Source organism: Rhinopithecus bieti, unplaced genomic scaffold (assembly GCF_001698545.2).
Source record: "Rhinopithecus bieti isolate Rb0 unplaced genomic scaffold, ASM169854v2 scaffold_1583, whole genome shotgun sequence".
NCBI classification, from domain to species: Eukaryota; Metazoa; Chordata; class Mammalia; order Primates; family Cercopithecidae; genus Rhinopithecus; species Rhinopithecus bieti.
The window spans coordinates 1,303,566-1,322,278 of record NW_016803645.1 but is presented as its reverse complement, the minus strand read 5'-3'; the positions used below and the strand labels follow the sequence as shown (position 1 = coordinate 1,322,278).

The 18,713-nt window shown below is 43.8% G+C and overlaps 1 protein-coding gene across 1 annotated transcript in view; it reads left to right on the top strand.

The window, feature by feature from the left end:
• TIAM2 (TIAM Rac1 associated GEF 2) overlaps positions 1–18,713 on the top strand; it is a 217,932-nt gene that overhangs the window by 156,333 nt on the left and 42,886 nt on the right. Inside the window, exon 15 of the mRNA XM_017892053.1 lies at positions 12,943–13,046. Coding sequence (XP_017747542.1) covers positions 12,943–13,046 — 104 coding nt within the window. The remainder of the gene's footprint in view (positions 1–12,942; positions 13,047–18,713) is intronic.

Here is an 18,713-nt window from a genome sequence, read left to right as displayed (position 1 = left end):
CATGGAAGTAACCATGCCCATGATTAAATTACCTCCCAGTGGGTCCCTCCCAGGACAGGTGGGGATTATGGGAACTACAATTCAAGATGAGATTTGGGTGGGAACACAGCCAAACCATATCACTGAGTAAGTCAGTATGTGTTCACTGGGGAAAGAGGAGAAAATTAATGCATGTGCTAGGTATATTTAAAAGGTGCAGCATAAATAGAAGTTTTGTCTTTTTTGGGGATCTTTGGGAGTAGAAATTCACAGAACCTAAATACTCACCTTTCATGCTTCTCTTTTACAATCGTAGTCTGTGAGAAGTATGGGGCTGCTTGCATGTTGCACTGGCGATATCGTGGGCTCTTTCTCTTTTGAACTCTGAAAACATTTTGTCTGTATTCCTGATATGGAAGTTGCCTTGCAATATAGCTCTCTGTGTGCCTGTCCTAATTAACCTACTGCTGACAATCCCTTGAAAACAGGGACTTTGAAGAGTGTAAAGGATGTTTCAGACACAGCAGCCAGCACAATTCTTGATAAAAATAGCAGGCATTGAGTAAATAGCTATCGAGTGAAAGGAAGGTTGTTAGAAATCTCTGAATGAAAGTTAAGGCAACATTCTTGAGAATGGGTTATGGGGGTAAAAGGAATCCTTGGAACACATCTTGAGGCTTCCAAGATTTCTTCTTTATAAATCTGATGCAAGGGAATGGTGCCGAGACTTTCTTGAGCCGAGGTCTCCATCACTGGCACATGTGTGGAGGGCACCCTGGGATGGCCCATAGCTGTGGTGGTGGAGAACCACATGCCCCAGCTCTGGAGTCCTGCTGTATGTCCTGGGAGTCCACGGAGCCTAGCTGCTGGCCCACGTCTGTGCCGTTCTTCAGTTTTAATGGGCTAATTGGTGTCCATGACAGTTAATTTGCCAGCTAAACCAAAACCACAACTAACAAAGAACAGTAACTTCTTTTTTTTTTTTAAATTAAAACAATTTTTTTGAGATGGAGTCTCGCTTTGTCACCCAGACAAATGGTGCGATCTCAGCTCACTGCGACCTCTGCCTCCCAGGTTCAAGTGATTCTTCTGCCTCAGCCTCCTATGTAGCTGGGACTACAGGCATGTACCACCACACCCAGATAATTTTTGTATTTTTAAAATAGAGACAGGGTTTCATCATGTTGGCTAGGCTGGTCTCGAACTCCTGACCTCAGGTTATCTGCCCACCTCATCCTCCCAAAGTGCTGGGATTACAGGTGTGAGCCACCGTGCCCAGCCTAAGAACAGTAACTTTTATGTCACCAGTATAGGCCAATAGTGACAGTGAGTTGTTTTAATTTGGGGATAGTAACATTTGTAAAAGACTATGGGTCTCAAATAAAGTCTCAAATGGATTCTAGTTCCTGGCTTTGTCATCTGTGACCTTGGGCAGGTTACTGTAACTGTTTTCTTGACTCTTAAAACAAGAGATCAGGCAAAATAGTTTAAAATGTTTTCCTTCTCTCTCTAAAATTCTTGTATTTAATGTGATTGAAGTGACAATGTAATGACTACAGGAGTGTACATTTCCTCCAAAATGTTATGGACTGAAAAAAGCAAAGTAATGGATCAAACATTCCATTTTGGTTTTGCAGCCAGGCTCATTCCCTCCTTAAACAGAGTCAGGTCTTGACTGCGGTAGAGAACGTGTTTGTTAAGCCTTCATAATAATGGCAGGCTGTCTCAATATAAAGATCACAAAGAACCTTAAAAACATTAATTATCCCTCACATCACCCTGATGGAGCAGAGATGTGTTATTATCATTTTACTTTCACAGCTGGGTAAATCAAGGTATAGAGACACATCAAGCCTCTGGTGCTTTGGACGAGGTCATAGTGGCACATACAGATAGAACTGTGTCTTCCTGTTTTTCCTTTCATGTAGGGAAAAATGTCTAGATTTTAACTGCTTTTTTTTCCTTTTAAAGATTTATCTATTAATATTCATAGAGTAAAACCCAGTTATAATTCGCCTTGCAGTAAAGCAAATTTAGATGTGACCGGATTGCTGATAGCCCTTGTCTTATCTGGATTCTTATCTGGGGGTTGGGACTGACAATCAGAAAGTTCTCATAATCATCTGGGAGTTTCTCAGTTCAGGGAAAGGTCAGTTGTTTGTGGTCATAGCTTCACTATCTGTTCTTGTTCCTTTTTTGATGGTTCATACAGCTTTTCATTAACCTTGCAATCATGTGACCAGATATTTCCTGTGATTTAGTTCTTTGGAACCCTCTTATGGTGGAGTTTTGCTGTTAATTCTGACTTCTGCCCTGGAATATCTACCCTGACTTTCTTATCTTCTTTTTTAAAAACTGAATAGAATTAACATACTATACAATTTACCTTTTACAGTGTGCCATTAAGTGGTTTTTAGTATATTCACAAAATTGTGCAACCATCACTACTGTCTAATTCCACAACAGTTTTATCCCCTCAAAAAAGAAGACTCACACCCATCAGAAGTCACTCCTCAAAGCCGGGCGCGGTGGCTCACGCCTGTAATCCCAGCACTTTGGGAGGCCGAGGCAGGCAGATCACAAGGTCAAGAGATAGAGACCATCCCGGCCAACATGGTGAAACCCCATCTCTACTAAAAATACAAAAACTAGCTGGGCGTGGTGGTGTGCATCTGTAGTCCCAGCTACTTGGGAGGCTGAGGCAGGAGAATCACCTGAACCCGGGAGGCAGAAGTTGCAGTGAGCCAAGATTGTGCCACTGCACTCCAGCCTGGTGACAAGGGAGATTCTGTCTCAAAAATAAAGTAAAATAAAAAAATAATAAAAAAAAACAAATGAAGTCACTCCTCATCCTCCATCCCCCAACCCCAGCTCCTGGCAGCTATGAATCTACTTTCTGTTTCTATGGATTTACCTATTCTGGGCATTTCATATAAAAATTAAAATACAATGTGTAACCTGTCATGTCTGGCTCCTTTCACTTAGCATAATGTTTTCAAGGTTCATCCATGTTGTAGCATGAATCAGTCCTTCATTCCTTTTTATGGCTGAATAATATTCAATTTCACCTTCTTTTAATCCAAGAGAACCATAGCACTTACTGAAAAGTTTCCTCAAATTTTCTTTTTTCCGTAGCAACTTTCTCTAATAGAATCTCATGTGTACTTTTTTCTAGGTTGCTTCTCAAAGTCTTTAAATAGAGCTCCAGCTAAGTAGTTCCTAAGGGCTTTGAACTGAAATTCAACTTTGTTAAAATTCTTTGAGTGTTTGAAATACAGTATTGTCTGTTACATGCCTCTGAAGGTAAGTGAGTGTGGCTTTTGGGTGTCCTACCAGTGCTAGTGGGTGTCTGTTTCCTTGCAGTACCAAAACCTTGGTTGAAGATCTCTCTCATCATTGACAGTGTATTTTTCGTTGGGGCTCTGATAAAACCCCATGGGAGGCACTGCACCTTTTTTCTTTGGGTTAAGCACGCTGCCTCAGTCACTGCCGTAGCCTACTTGGCAAAGGAGGATGTGGGTACCTCTAAACACTCTTTTTCATTGTTCTCAGGAGTGTTGCCGTCAGTGTGGAGGTGGCTGTGGCAGCACCTTTCTACTGTAAGAACATCTGCCATGTTCCTGTTCCTTTAAGTATTCTTTCCCACTGTAAGGACATTTCTCACAAGACAATTGAATCAGATCCTGGCAGCCTGCTATTAAGAAACATTTACCATCAGCATTTACTTTACCACTCTCTGTTGCTGTTATTAGCTTGCATTGTCAAAAACATCACCAATTGGAATGTGACCTCAGGTTAAATGGACTTGGAAGATTTATGAAATATTTATCTTTCTAGCACAGTAGTTATGCTATAATAGAATTTATTTCTTTGCAAGCTTAATAACATTCAAATTGCTGCTTTGAATTTCCCTGACACGAGTCATAATGATAAAAAAATGCAAAGCCCCAGATATGGTCAGAAAAGGAGAGACTGATTTTATCTATATTAAGAGTAGGTAATAATAAATGGTGATCTCTTTGTTAATGATGCAGTTTGGGACCTGACTCACCTTTGAATGTGGTCACTCAAGAGTTATTTTTTTTTCTCTCAGTTATTTCTATTATTTTATTTAAATGCTTTGTTTTCATTCTCTTTCACTGACTGATGATCAGAAATATTTGCCTGGATGGCACAGTACAGCTGATGTCATTAATGAAAGACGTCACAAACCACTGCACTTTAAAGTAAAAGTATGAGTAAAATTTAGGACTATCTGTGTTACTTAAAAATATACATTGCTATATAAAGTTTACAAATTTAAATTTACTTATTTAGAAGAAATTGTCTTAAAAGCAAGGTCTCACTCTGCCGCCTAGGCTGGAGTGCAATGGCACAATCTCAAGCCACTGCAGCCTCTACCTCCTGGTGATCCTCCTGCCTCAGCCTCCTGAGTGGCTGGGACTACAGGTGTGCAACACTATACTGGATAACTTTTTTTAAAAAATAGAAGTAGAGTCTTTCCATGTTGCCCAGGCTGGTCTTGAACTACTGACCACAAGCAATCCTCCTGCCTTGGCCTCCCAGAGTTCTGGGATTATAGGCATGAATCACCCCACTGGCCACAAAGTTAAATTTAAAAGGAGAGATTGTGGCTGGGTGCGGTGGCTCACGTGTGTAATCCCAGCACTTTGGGAGGCTGAGGTGTGTGGATCACTTGAGGTCAGGAGTTTGAGACCATCCTGGTCAATACGGCCAACCCTGTCTCAACTAAAAATACAAAAAAAAAAAAAATAATAATAATAATAATTAGCCGAGTATGGTGGTGTGTACCCATAGTCCCAGCTCCCGGGGAGGCTGAGACGCGAGAATCACACCTGGGAAGCAGAGGTTGCAGTGAGCTGAGTTCGCACCACTGCACTCCAGCCTGGGCAACAGAGCAAGGCTCTGTCTCAAAGAAAAATAAAATAAAATAAAAGGAGAGATTCGCAAAGATGTTCTTTGCAAATGTTCAATGTGCTCTTTGTACTGAGATAACTGGCTGTGAGCATTAATGCAGAGTTTTGTAATAGTGGGTGAAGCTTGGAGAACTGAAAAAAAGTCTTAATTTTCTATTTACATGATGCTATTAAGCCTCAGCTGGCAGCTTTGATTTACCAAAATTTTAATCTTTTCTTAAAATTGCATTTGTACTTTTTTAAAAAACAAAAAATACATAAAATGAAGGAATTGAATGGGGTAATTTCAGAGTTTCTTTTCTGATCTAAAATTCTTTGATTCTCTACAACTGTTTCGTTTATGGAATTGTATAGGATAAATTCTGAGAAACTGAATAGAGAAACTGAGTAAATCAAATAGATTAATAGCATAATTCAAACAAAGTATGTTATTTTATCTGGATGTGAGTAGATAGTAGAATGTAAGTATTAAATGTCAGAGATGTGTAACTCTAATGCCACAATGGATTATGTAGTCAAAAACTTAATTAAACCATTTATTATTCACTTGTAACTACTTTGACATTATTTTTTAGATTTTTTTCAGTCTCCTTAGAAAATTATTCTTCTATAGTTTTCACATCAGAAGGGGTTTCTAAGGATTAACGATTTAATCAACTAAAAACATTTTTTGAGCCTGAGATGAGAGTCCCACTGAAATACACTTCATCGTTATCTGGCTGCTATATTTTTAATTGCTTTAGTGAGTATATTTTATCTTTCTTTGGGAAGTGAGGGAGGCTAATACTCAGAGGCAGTTCTCAGAGGTGGTGGTGCTGACATTTTGGAAGTTTGTGATTCTGTTTTTGGTTATCATAATGATTCCAGGGATGGTGACATTTGGTAGTTGGGGACATGGTTGCTGGACATCCTACAGTGATCAAGTTAATCCCATATATTGCACGTTGTTCAGCTGGACCTTAGTGGAGGTGAAAAAAACATGCATATAATTATCTGAGCTAGGAATTACCTCCATTTTACAAAGAAATGCAAATTATTTTTTCCCCACAGCTATAGGGCACTTGGATTTTCTGGGAAGATGGCATCCCAATAAAAAAGGGAAGTACATCCTTTGTTTTGCTCAGAACTTTGCCAAGAGTTTTGCCATTTTGGAAAATCATGTCACTGATGGTCATACCACTAAGGCACACTCTGCATTGGTCTGTGGTGAAGCTTGGGACAAAGCCTGTAGAGCCAGTGGCTGACAGCTTCCTCACGGCTTCTGGAGAGGTTCTGCTGCCATTTACATATGGAGTATGATTCAAACAAAGTATTCAAACACATGGTTTTTAATTATAAATTACTTTCCATTTATTTTCTTTTGTGTTATTTTAGGGTAGTATATTGCTTTTGAAGAAACTATGTATGGAGGTAGATTATATTAAGAATGATTTTATTTCAGGATAGTAAAAGTATGTATTGTCAAAAGGACCCTTTGGAGATGAGAGTATTAAAATCAGCGTACTATAATATATGCTTTGAAGCATGAAAACATATTTGAAAACAGGTTTCATTCTCATGCCCGATACTTTTAGTCTATTTCAAATGAATCCTTAGTCCGCATATTGAAGCACGGCTTTTTCCGATGCCGTGACTGCTATCTTAGTTCATTTGTGCTACTGTAAAGAATACCACACACTGGGTAATTTTGAAACAAATTTATGGGCTCGTAGTCCTAGAGGCCGGGAAGTCCAGTATCAAGGTGCCATTAGGTCAAGATGGCACCTTGAATGCTGCTGCATCCTCACATGGCTGAAGGTGGAAGAGTAAACATCGGAAGAGAACAGAGCCACTGCTGAGAACCCTTTTTATCATGGCATTAATATTCTTGAGTCATGGGTGGAGCCCTCACGACCTCAACACCTCCCACTAAGTCTACCTCCCAACCCTGCTGCATTGAGGATTAAGCTTCCAACACGTGAATTCTGGGGAACACATTCAAACCATAGCAACTACCATTATTAATTTCTAGAAAAAAAAAGTCATCTTGTACCTAAGAAGAGAAAACAAACACTCTCTTGTCACTTTGCATTTCTTGCTTTTGGTTACAGATTAATACCATGTTGAGATATTTAATTTAATTTCTCTTTAATTGCTGTTCCTGAGAACTGGGGAGGTACTCTCAGACTTTGGGGTGGAGTGGTTCTTAGATCACTTTTTCTAGGAACCAGTTGTCTGTCCTCAGGAGGCCCCATCCTGGCTGCTGGAAAGGCAGGGGAACTCTTCCCTACCTGTCCTTAAGATCAGGAGCTGCCTGGTGTCTCCAGGGTCTGCTGGTGGCCACCTGGTGGGTATCCAGGGACTACAGAGAACTTTGTTGCCTAGTCTCTTGCTGCCTGGTTGAGTAGGGAGGAGGCTGCCAGCAAGACTGGAGTTATGGGATGGCATCAGCCAGATGAACCATATGTAGCTGCCTGAGGAGAGTCAGGCTTCCTTAGGATTAAGCTGCAGGTGGGGTGCTGGCAGGGACACCATCACGCATGCCAGGCCTTCTCCCAAGCTTCCCATTGCTGCCCCTTTCCAAAGAATTCCCCCTTGAGCCTATCACAGTGAGCACCTAGATCTATTGGTGCTTTCTGGGCAACAGGAAAAAGAAATGGCAAAACCCACACATTTGCATATTAACTGTGCTAGGTTGGATTTGGAAATGATGTAACTGTACATTTTGAATTCAGATTACGAGCTGTGTGGGTGAGACAACCTTAACTTCAACATTTTCTGATATTTCTGTTTTTAAGTTGGTACCCAGGATGTTCCTTGAACAAGTTTTGCTCTTTCATTGTAAAAGGATCTGGGGTTGCCAGTGGCTTGGCTGACCGTGGTGCTAATGGGCCAGGTTACTGATGCACAGTTCAGGAGGAAGCTGAATGGCCAGGTGTCTCAAACCTAAAGCCATATATGTTCCCCAGTTGTCTGTAAGGAGCTATAGGCTGTGCAGAAGAGTAGGGAGGCAGGCATTTTTCTGTGGTAGCTTGCCTGGAGTGTCATCCTTGTCCACAGCATCATTTTTTGTTTGTTTGTTTGTTTGTTTTGAGATGGAATCTCGCTCTGTTGCCCAGGCTGGAGTGCAGTGGTGTGATCTCGGCTCACTGCAAACTCTGCCTCCCGGGTTCAAGTGATTCTCCTGCCTCAGCCTCCTGAGTAGCTGGGACTACAGGCGCCTGCCACCATGTCTGGCTAATTTTTTGTATTTTTAGTAGAGACGGGGTTTCACCATGTTAGCCAGGATGGTCTCAATCTCCTGACCTCGTGGTCTGCCTCCCTTAACCTCCTAAAGTGCTGCGATTACAGGTGTGACCCATGGCGCCCAGCCCACAGCATGTTGATTAAAGGAGAAAGATGGCTGAGCCTGGTCTCGTGACTGCTCTGGTCATGGCACCTTGTACTCAGTGGATGCACAGTGTCTGGCACCCATGTGAATTAGGGGATAAATAAATTAAATGACAGATCCAAATTGAGGGGGCCAGACTGTAACTTGGGACGTTGCAGCTCTGTCGGCTCAACTGCTAAGTAGAAGCTCTTCCGTTAAGTAGAAGCTTTTGTTGGCTGTGCTAAATGTTAGATCTTTTCAAATTGTTAGACCTCTGCCCCAAACGGTTAATTTCCATGAGGAATGTGATGAGAACGACAAAAGGGTGTATTAACCAGATACAAATAGATAACTCTTGACTTGAATTTATAATTTGTTTTTTTCATGATTTGCAGTCAGATTGGCCAGAGGCTTTTTCTGGAGCATGTCTGAACATCTGTACTGTACAATGCTGAGTGCAGGGCGGGCAGGAAGCAAGTGCTTATTACTCTCTGATAGGGACAAACAGCCCCTAAAACATGTTGCACTGTATATGTCCTGATGAGGCTCTCCCAGGTGGGAAGCCAGATTTTCTCCTGGGAGGGGCAGGATATATTTACTCCCTTTAGCAGCTGGTGCTCAGGACGTGGGCAGAATATAAGGGGGCTATGTATAGGCATTTGGCACCCAGGACAGGATGCCTGTTCCAAACAGCTTTGTAAATAAGCATTCGGATTTTACCAGCCTCCACTCTTTTTAAAGCCAGTCTTCTATTCTTCCAGAATGTACTTTTATCTCATGTCTCTTCTCTAAAGAACACTAATGGCACCCTCCCTTTATGGGGATACAGGTCCTGGTAAAATTGGAGGCTCCCAGAGCTGGGGATGGCAGCTGTGAACACTGTCCAGCTCGGATTCTCCAGTGCTCTGTCACGTCCAGGACAGTGCTGGCACATTGCTGGTGGCCACAGGGACTCTGTGTATGCCCAGATACATTCCACCTGGGGGAAACTTGAGCAGTAGAACACCTCTGAGATTTCCTGTCTTGGCGGATCTTAGGAACTGCTCACAGCTGCCTTCTCTTCTCAGATCCCCAGGGCCAGCCTCAGTGGAAGCTGGTTCCTTTGGGCCATCCTGTCCAAGCCTGTGCCTCAGAACCTGGTGGCACCCAACGTTCTAGGCGGCCCAAGGGAGCCTCACTGATTCAAAGCTAAGCCTTTATCCTGGAGTGAGCAGGGTTCTGATGGGAAGGGTCAATATTCTCTTACCAGGTACACATTGGCCTGTTTCTCATGCTTACCTGAAACGAGTCTCTTTCTTGCTAAGTGAATGAGTACCTCTTGGTCTCCTTTATAAGAGGCGAACAGTGGTTTGGGGAGTTTTCAGTGTTTAAGTTCCAAAATCTTGTGAAGAGTTTGACTCAGATGACTCAGGATTCACTCGGCACCCGCTTTTGACATCAGCCGTGCTATTTTCACCAGCATCCATCTGGCACCTCAGGCTCCAAAGCTCCTTATGCCTTTGCCACAGCTGAGTTCTTCGTGGGACTCAAGGTCTTGTTCATCTTTGTATCCCTGGTACTTAGTACATGCCTGATGTGCAGTAGGCACTGTGAAATCCCTGTCATCCATGAATGTGCATGTGGATCGTGTGTCCTATTTCCTGTACTTGATGTAACTCTTGGGAAATACCAGGGCTCCTTATTTTCAAGGAAAGGCAGCACTAGTGCAAATTTGATTCTGTAACCTAGGTAGTGCACTTTTACATTGTGTGGCTTCTGTGACATGACTCTTTTTTGATGGCCTTATACTTCTTGCTTACTTCTCTATAAAAAGAAAGGTACCTCTCTTGAGGGTCATCCTCTCCCGTACCCTTATGCACTGATGTTTCTATGGTTCTCTCCTCGGTCCTCTTGATGTCCTCCATTCCCTTGGCTTCACTGCTATGGAGAGATAGTCTGATGACCTCCAAATCCATGTCTCTGTGAAGACCTTTCTGAGCTTTAGACTCTGGACTCCCGACCACTGAAAATCTCCCACTGCATGGCCCGCACATGTCTCAGACTCAGTGCTGCGGAAGCTAAGCTTGTTATTGCCAGATCTCCCCTTGTCGCGTTTCCCATCTACCCAGTCACCTAGAATGTAGAAACCAGTCTTCCTCGATGCCTCTTTTCTGTATTTTCTTATATCTAATAAATGACAAAGAGGGGACCCATGGAATCTACCTCCTCAAATGCTCAACCATCCCTTACTTTTTTCTGTTGCTCTCTTCTGTGATGTTCTGGTCCTTACAACTTGTACTTGTGATGTCACTATGACTTTCTTGTCCTCCATCCATCCATCCATCGAGGACAGTCTTCCATCTCTGCCCCACTCTGTGTAGCCACACTCGGCAGGTTCCCCGATGGTGCCCGGCTCCTCCTAACATTCGCCTTTACTCAGGCTGCTTCCGGTCCCAGAATCCCCTCTCCCTGCTGCCCACCCTGCCTTGTCATCTTCAGCTTGAAAGTCAAATAGATACTCCGCCGACATAAAGCCTTTGCTCACGTGTCTGCTTTCCTCTGAAGTGTTTTAAGGGTCCAGGGAGAATTGACTTGCTTCCTGAGTGTCCCCACTCAGCAGCCTGTGGACTTCCCTCATAGCATCTGTGACACTTGGTTGCACTCATCTCTCCGTCCGCCCCTCCCTCACCAACTGCCTCTCCCCAGACTAGAAGCAGCCCGTGAAAGCATTTCACTCATTTTTGCATCCCCAGCTGCTCACACAGTGCCTGGAAAACAGCTGCTACTCAAGAAGTATGTGTTGAGTGCAGGAATGGAGAGATGCACTTAGGCTGGATGCAATAGGAGTGAGGGCTGCTGTTCTTTTGTGACTTACCTAAATTGGTCTCCCTTAAGCCAAGGTATACACATCAGAGAAAGGGGGCAGTCTTAGAAGACAGCGGTGCGTCGCTTGGGGTTGAGGGTCTCGTCTTAATTCCCATGCAGTCAGCTTGTTGGTGAGGGGACTGCCTCTGTGTTGTGGCATTAGGGGACTAGGGGAGGCAGGCCCAAGTATCCTTGCTTGTCATTGCTACTCAAAATTTCCCCAGGGAGCCTCATGCCTTTCAGGTCAGCACTGCCTTCCCTGGGCTAACTTTGCAACCAGCAGCAGTGAGGTATGACCAAGATTATCTGTCTAGTCCTTATCTGGATGAGATTAGGGTGTTGGAAGAGGAAATGGAAGAAAAAAATTAGAGCTGCAGAATTCTGTATCTCATTATATGTTTTCCGGAGGCCTTTCCCTATCTTAGATGTGAGTGCCTGTGTAGTGGTTGGTAATATCAGCATGAACCTGCTGCTGGCATTCTTCTGTCTCAGCTGTGCCAACCTCCAGGGGTTCCCCTAGCTTCTAAAGGTTTTCTAGAAACCATCTTCCCTGCCCCCATCATGCTGGGCAGTTTCTTTGTTTGCAAGTCTATCCAAGCCTCTTGGGCCTAGATCAGCTCAGATTGAGTTCTTGGACCTGAATGGGATCAGAAATCATCTGGTTTCACCTAGTTGAGGGGACATTCTATCAAATACAAGAATTACAATGAAAACTTGTGTTATGTTTTGATAGAGGCTAGTCTTTCTGTCTCTATTGGAGAAGAGTGTTGAGGATGGGATTTGTGCTTCCAGTTGTAGGTTGGAAAACTATGTGTTCTACTTATTTCATATTATTTATTTAAAATTTTAATGTTTTAGTTTTAATTTACTTACATTTAAAATTTTATTTTATTATTTTATATTTTAATTATTGCCCCCTCCCCTCCCATCCCTACCTCTTCCCTCTCCTTCCTTCCCATCCTCTTTCCTTTTCTTTCCTTTCTTGATAGGGTCTCATTCTGTCATCCAGACTGGAGTGCAGTGGCATGATTACTGCTCACTGCAGCCTTGAACTCCTGGGCTCAAGCAATCCTCCTGCCTCAGCCCTCCAAGTAACTAGGATTATAGCTGCATACCACTGTGCCTGATTTTTTCTTTTTTTAATTTCTTGTAAAGACAAGGTCTCACTATGTTGCCCAGGTTGGTCTCGAACTCCTGGTCTTAAATGATTCTCCCACCTTGGCCTCCCACAGGGCTGAGATTACAGGCATGAGCCACCACACCTGGCCCATATTATTTCTTAGCCTTTACTCTGGAAGTTAATAAGGGTTTACTGATCTTCTTGGACCTTTAAGTTAGGATGCAATTGTGGTTGATGCCAGCCAAAGAAACATGCTTGTAAATGAGCAAGTTGTAGATTGTAATAAGTATAATATTCTGTCATTGGTTTCCAAGATTCCCTGGAAATTTTGCCTTCCCTTAGCCAAAAATAGGGAAATACCAACAAAATTGTTGCTGTTTGATTGTAGGTCCAAATAAATTACTCAAGACCAGAGCTTAGGGAAGTATAGTTTACACAACAATGAGAAGAGTGACAAGGCATTTAAGTCATTATTTTGATTGGTCTCTTTTGACCAAAGCAGGCAGATGTTGCCTTTTCAATTAGCAAGAGCCTAGATCTGTTTCAGAAGACCATCTGTGTGCATAATTGTAACCTCAGTGTTATTCAGGACTGCTCTGTACTGCCTCCTAGGTTGTTTTCTTCTTCCTTTCTCCATCTGAGCCTTTAAACCAGGCGTTATTATTCTCTGCAAATGACCAAACTCATGTACGTTTTTGTCATTTTTCGTGCAGATTTCAGCAACGTCCCTGATATCACAACAGGTCTGAAAAGGAGTCAGACAGATGGCACTCTGGATCAGGTTTCCCACAGGGAGAAAATGGAGCAGACATTCAGGGTAAGATACTGACCTAAATCGCAAACCAAGAACCAGGCAGGCTCTTACCCAAGGTGGGGAAAGGAGATGGAGTTACCTATCTCTAGGCCCAGCAGTTCAACATATATACACACACACACACACACACACACACATACATACATATATATAATATATATATAATACGATACTACTACCCTATACTATATATATTATCAGATTTTAAGGATACAGCTTCCTTATTTTTGTATTTTTTTGAAGTGAAGTACTAATCAGAACCATTTACTTTAGCCGGAACTCCTCCATGACTTCTGGTATGCCATCAAAGAGCAGTGCACACTCTGCTGTTCATATATTGTGCTGGCTTTGCTTAGTGATTTTGACAGGGAAAACCTTGTCAAAAGGTGTTAATTAGTATTCTCTTTCTTTCTTACATTTTTTTTTTTTTGGCTGAAGGTAAATTATTTTTGGAATGTTGTCATTTTGTGTGATAAAACATATATAACATAAAATATTCCTTTTTTACTATTTTCAAGTGTATGCTTCTTTGGCATTAAGTATATTCACATTGGTTTGCAACCACCACCACCATCTAGAACTTTTTCATTATTCCAGACAGAAACTCTGTACCCCTTAAACAATAGCTCTCTATTTCCCCCGCTTTTAACAGAAAGTTCTACTTTCTGTCTTATTTGCCAATTTCTAGGTGCCTCATATACATTTCTAGGTGCCAATTTCTAGGTGCCTCATATACATTTCTAGGTGCCAATTTCTAGGCACAATATTTGTCGTTTTGTTTCTGGCTTATTTCACTTAACATATGTCTTCTGGGTTAATCCAGGTTGTAGCATGTGTCAGGGCTTTCATTCTTTTTTTATGGCCAAATAATATTCCATTATACAGATACACCACATTTTGTTTATTCATTCATCTGTTAATAGACACTTGGATTATTGCTGCTATTGTGGGTAATGCTGGAGTGAATGTTGGTGTAAGAGTTATCTGCATGCATGCTTGTTTTCAGGCCAAGGAGTGGAATTGCCAGGCCATGTGGTGATTCTCTGTTTAGCTTTTTGAGGAACAGCCCATGGTCTCCCACAATGCTGCACTATTTGACATTCCCAGCAGCAATGTAGGAGGCTTCTACTTTATCCACGTCCTTGGCAGCGTTTCTTACATTCCATTCCTTTCCTGCATTTTTAACTGTTCATTAGCTGCTACCCTTTCAGAAGTGGTCTGATTGACATAATCTGTGCTAATATCCAGTCCAGTTTTTAATTGATTTTGAAATTATACATCTTCTGTATTGTATTTGTCTTAAATACAAAATAAGAATGGAAGAAATAGAAGCAATGATAGGCATTTAAATGAAAGTTATAAAGTGGAACAATGCCTCAGTTGGGTTTAGAATAACACTATCACAAGATTCTTGGGGTATCACTTTACCAGCTGGAAACCTCTGTGGCCAAGGGTGCCTTTGCCCAACTTTTTCTTGGGCCCACTAGGCCTACTCGACTTGGCAGATTGTGCTCGACTTACACTACTGGCCTGCATCCCATGCCTGCCAAGAGTCAGCAGAGTAGTGAGGGGTATGTCAGTGAGCACAGTGGTGAGGGGTGTGTCAGTGAGCATGTGTGGGGTCTGGCCACCATGCACAGGCAGGGATGCTGGCTGTGGTGGGGCAGGCAGCAGCTCCAGGCTCTAGCACGGGCGCTGGTTCCCTGTGAAGCTACGGCTGGATTACACATACTACAAGCAGCTTCCATGGCCTGCACCAGTACCTGGAAGCTTGGAGATGCCAGGAACAGCTGAACCCCAAAGAGGGTGGCATAACCCTGGTTCTGGGAACTCCTGGGTCTGGGCTCCCTGAAGGGTTGTAGCTCTTCTCTCCTCCTCTCCTCTCTCTTTGTCACCTGTAATGTGGCGAGCAAGGGGCGTGTTTTGGCCCTGTTTGTGTTGTAGCTCTTTCAGCCCTGCCATTAGGGAGGTCCTGAATTCTTGTCCCGTGACCAGGAAGAATGAGGTAATGAGGTATGCAGACAAGGGGAGGGTGAGCAAGGTGAAGAGGAGCTTTACTGAGCTATAGAACAGCTCAGAGGAAACCCACAGTGGGTAGCTTCTCTCTGCAGGCTGGTCATCCCATAGAGTGTTCACCTCTCAGCAGAGAGCAGACCCTGGAGTGGGTAGCTCCGCTCCACAGCTGGTAGTACTGATGTCGGCTTAGCTTTAAGCAGAGAGGAGACCCTGGAGTAGCTCCTTGCCTCAGCTAGTTGTCTCATTGTCTCTTTGAGTCTGGCTGAGTCCAGGGTTTTTATGTGCTTTGGAGGGGAGGAAGTGTGTACTGATTGGTCCATGGTGGCCATGGGCAGGCCCAGAAAAAGCTCCATAAGTTCCCACTCTGGTCTGTGGGACTGGCAGCCTGGCCCCCAGACTTCAGGCCTTCCCCAGCTTGAAGGTGGGGCTTTTCTGGGGACCCACCCCTTTCCACCCAGGAGCCTGTCTGCATCCTGCCGCTGTTCGTGGTGCCCAGGCTGTTTGTGCCAAAGGTGCCTGCAGGCCAGGGCCAAGCTGCCCTCAGTCCCCTCCTTGGCCTGCCTCCCATGCCCGTTGGTGCCCAAAGTACAGCAGGGGGCTGGCATGTCAGCACTGTCCTGAGCGTGTCCACACCTGGCTGAGTTGCAACAGTGCCTGGACTCAGACCCAAATTTGCTCTAAGACCAGAGTGGGCACCAGGACTAGGGAGAAGCCAGGCAGTGGGAGTAGGCTACTTTCGAGCCTGTGGCAGCAGGGGGTCCTTCCCAGGCCCCTGAGAGTGCAGAGATGCCTGGGTCCACAGTTGCAGCTAGGCAGCTGCAGCAGTGCCTGGGATGGTGGGGCTCCTTCCTGCTCCTGGCCCCCAAGAGCACAGGGATGTCTGGGTCCAGAGCCACAGCTGGGCAGCTGCAGCTGTGCCTGAGGAGCACGAGGCTCCCGCCCTGCCACTTCAGAATTGGGCAGGGCTTCCACATTCCCAGCTCCTGCTGGCTCCTTGGAACGCACAACCCTGGCCGTGCCTCCACCACTGCAGCCAGTGTCATGGCAGTGATTGCTCTAGATGGGCCACTGCTGACATCAAGACCACCAGGAGCCAGGTGCATGGCACACCCATGGGAGGAGCCATGTGGCATACCTTTTGGAGGTTGGTGACATCCCCTGTGTGTGAGGGGACCAGGTTAGAGCCTGCCAGCTTCAGAACGGGTACTTCTGGTTCTGAAGTTGCTGGTTTGATGAAGCAGCTATGTGCTGTCAGCCTCCCCTCTTTTCTCCCTTTCCCTTCCTCACTCCCTGCACTCTTCTCCCGTTTTCCATGTACCTTCTTCCAAATTTCTCCTCCCTCTCCTCCTCATTCCTCATGCAAAGCAAATGCTCAGCTGCCTTCGTTGGCCTGGTTATGTCCCAGGATGCAAGTTATTTTATGAAACTGAAATTCATCAGCATTTTTAGTCCTACTACTCTGTTCTATCTCTAGTGGGTTATTTAATTTTGGGAACCCAATATCATGTCTAATGTCCATTAGCTTTTTAATGAAGCAGTGGATCTTAGAGCATCAAATAGATGTGTTTTGATGGCTTTGTCTTAAATTATTTTAAATCTTATTTTAATAATAAAATAGATATGGGGTCTTACTATGTTGCTGAGGCTGGTCTCAAACTCGTAGGCTTTAGAGATCCTCCTGCCCTGGCCTCCTGAGGTACTGGGATTACAGGTGTGAGTCACTGTGCCTGGCCTGACTTAAAATTTTTTGGAAAATCAAATCCTCCTGAAACACTGATGGAACATGGCCATATATTTAAAAGTTAAGTGTGCCTGTGGGGGCACTGGCACAGGATGGCAGCTTGGGGGGAATCTCAACACCATGAGGGATAATGACTTCTCCTCTCTTATGATCTGCTTGAGTTACACATCAGAACTCTTAAGAAGGAAATTGAATTTTTTCCCAAAGTTTATCTTAAGATTCAGCAAAATAGATATGCAAAAAGTTAGCACGTTAAGGCTATTGCCAACTCTGTTATTTAACAGTGCCTTTAGTAACCAAGCAAAACGTTTACAAAGTGAACACTGGAGCATGAGAAATTTAGAAGAGGAGAGAAAGCTGCAATCAGGTTGAAACTGGGGCCATCTGAGCTTCAATTTTCATTGTTAAAAGTGGAGAAAGGAGAAAGCAAATAACACCAAATAACACAGAAGAAAAAAATTTGTTGAAAGAATATGAGCGTGTTAAGCATTTGCTGTAAAATTCCTCTCAAGTCTAACATAGTTATCACCTTACCTTTTTTAAGATTTCCATGTATAATGATGGACTTCAGTACATTTTAAAAAATCTTCGGTAAACACCTAGCAGTTACTCAGTTTCCCTGTTCTTCGTTTCTTGGGAAAGAAGAATTAGTGGCCACCAAAAGTAAAATTGTGGTGGACATTAGTGAGAAGAAAAGAAAATTTCAAATTTAAGAATTACATTTTTTTATTCTGTTTTTTTTTTTTTTTAAACATTAAAATTTTTTTTTTGGAAACATGTTATATCTAAAGCCATCTTCTTCTGGATTTTTTGTTGTTGTTGTTTTAAATTTTATTTTCTTTTTTTGAGACAAAGTCTCACCCTGTTGTCCAGCCTGGAGTGCAATGGCGTGATCTTGACTCACTGCCACTTTGATCTCCTAGGCTTAAGTGATCCTCCCACCTCAGTCTCCTAAGTAGCTGGGACCACAGGTGCCTGCCACCATGCCCGGATAATTTTATTGTTTTTAGAGACTAGGTATCACTGTGTTGCCCAGTCTGGTCTCAAACTCCTGGGCTCGAGCAATCCTCCTGCCTCAGCCTCCCAATATGCTGGGATTACAGGTGTGAGTCACCGCGCCCAGCCCTCTTCTATTTTTGAAGTGGTGATGTGGGAGGTGTCTGGTGAATGCCCAGTGTGTGCTGGGAGTGGATTTTTTGGGATCCCCCACCCCGTGCCGTGTCCTCAGAAGGTGGTCTCTCCTCAGGGAGAAGACCTGCCTCTGGTTTCTGGGCTTCCTGCCCTGGCCCAACTGGTCTTCTCAGGGGTCATTAGCTTCTTTTCAGATTAGACCCTGGTTGAACCTGGGCTGTTGGGGATATTTTACTAACAACTATTCTAGACATTAGAATAAAGAATAATTTCCCTTGAAAATCAAATGAAGCCTGGTTTGATGAAGCACAGCTGTACCCAGGGCTTTTGTCAGCCCCGCAATTTCTGCAAATGGTTCCTAATTGATTGCCTTCTTCTCTGTAAGGGTGCCTATTACTGTCATAGCTCTTTGTGTGACCCTGTCAGCCTCTCCTGTAGGGGGGATTTTTTCCCTCAGTATTGTTAGCAATTAGCATGTGCTATTGTAATAGTTTGGAGTTTGAAAGGAATATACAATGTCCCTTTGGGTGACGAGGTTGAAAGAGTTTTCAGTTTGTTCTGAACTTGAGGTGTGTTAAGCAGTCCCCACAGACATGCTGCCTGCACTCCACCTGCTGAGCTGGCTCTGAGGCTCAGGAGACGTGGCCCTCTGTGGTCCCGTTGTCTCCACGTCCGTGGTAACCTGGTGCCTTTCTAGAGTAGGCTCCCGGCATGGGTGGAAACAGAGCGGGGGGCCAGCTTCCCCCAATCACCGGTGCTGCTGTGGAGGACGAGCTTGGTGG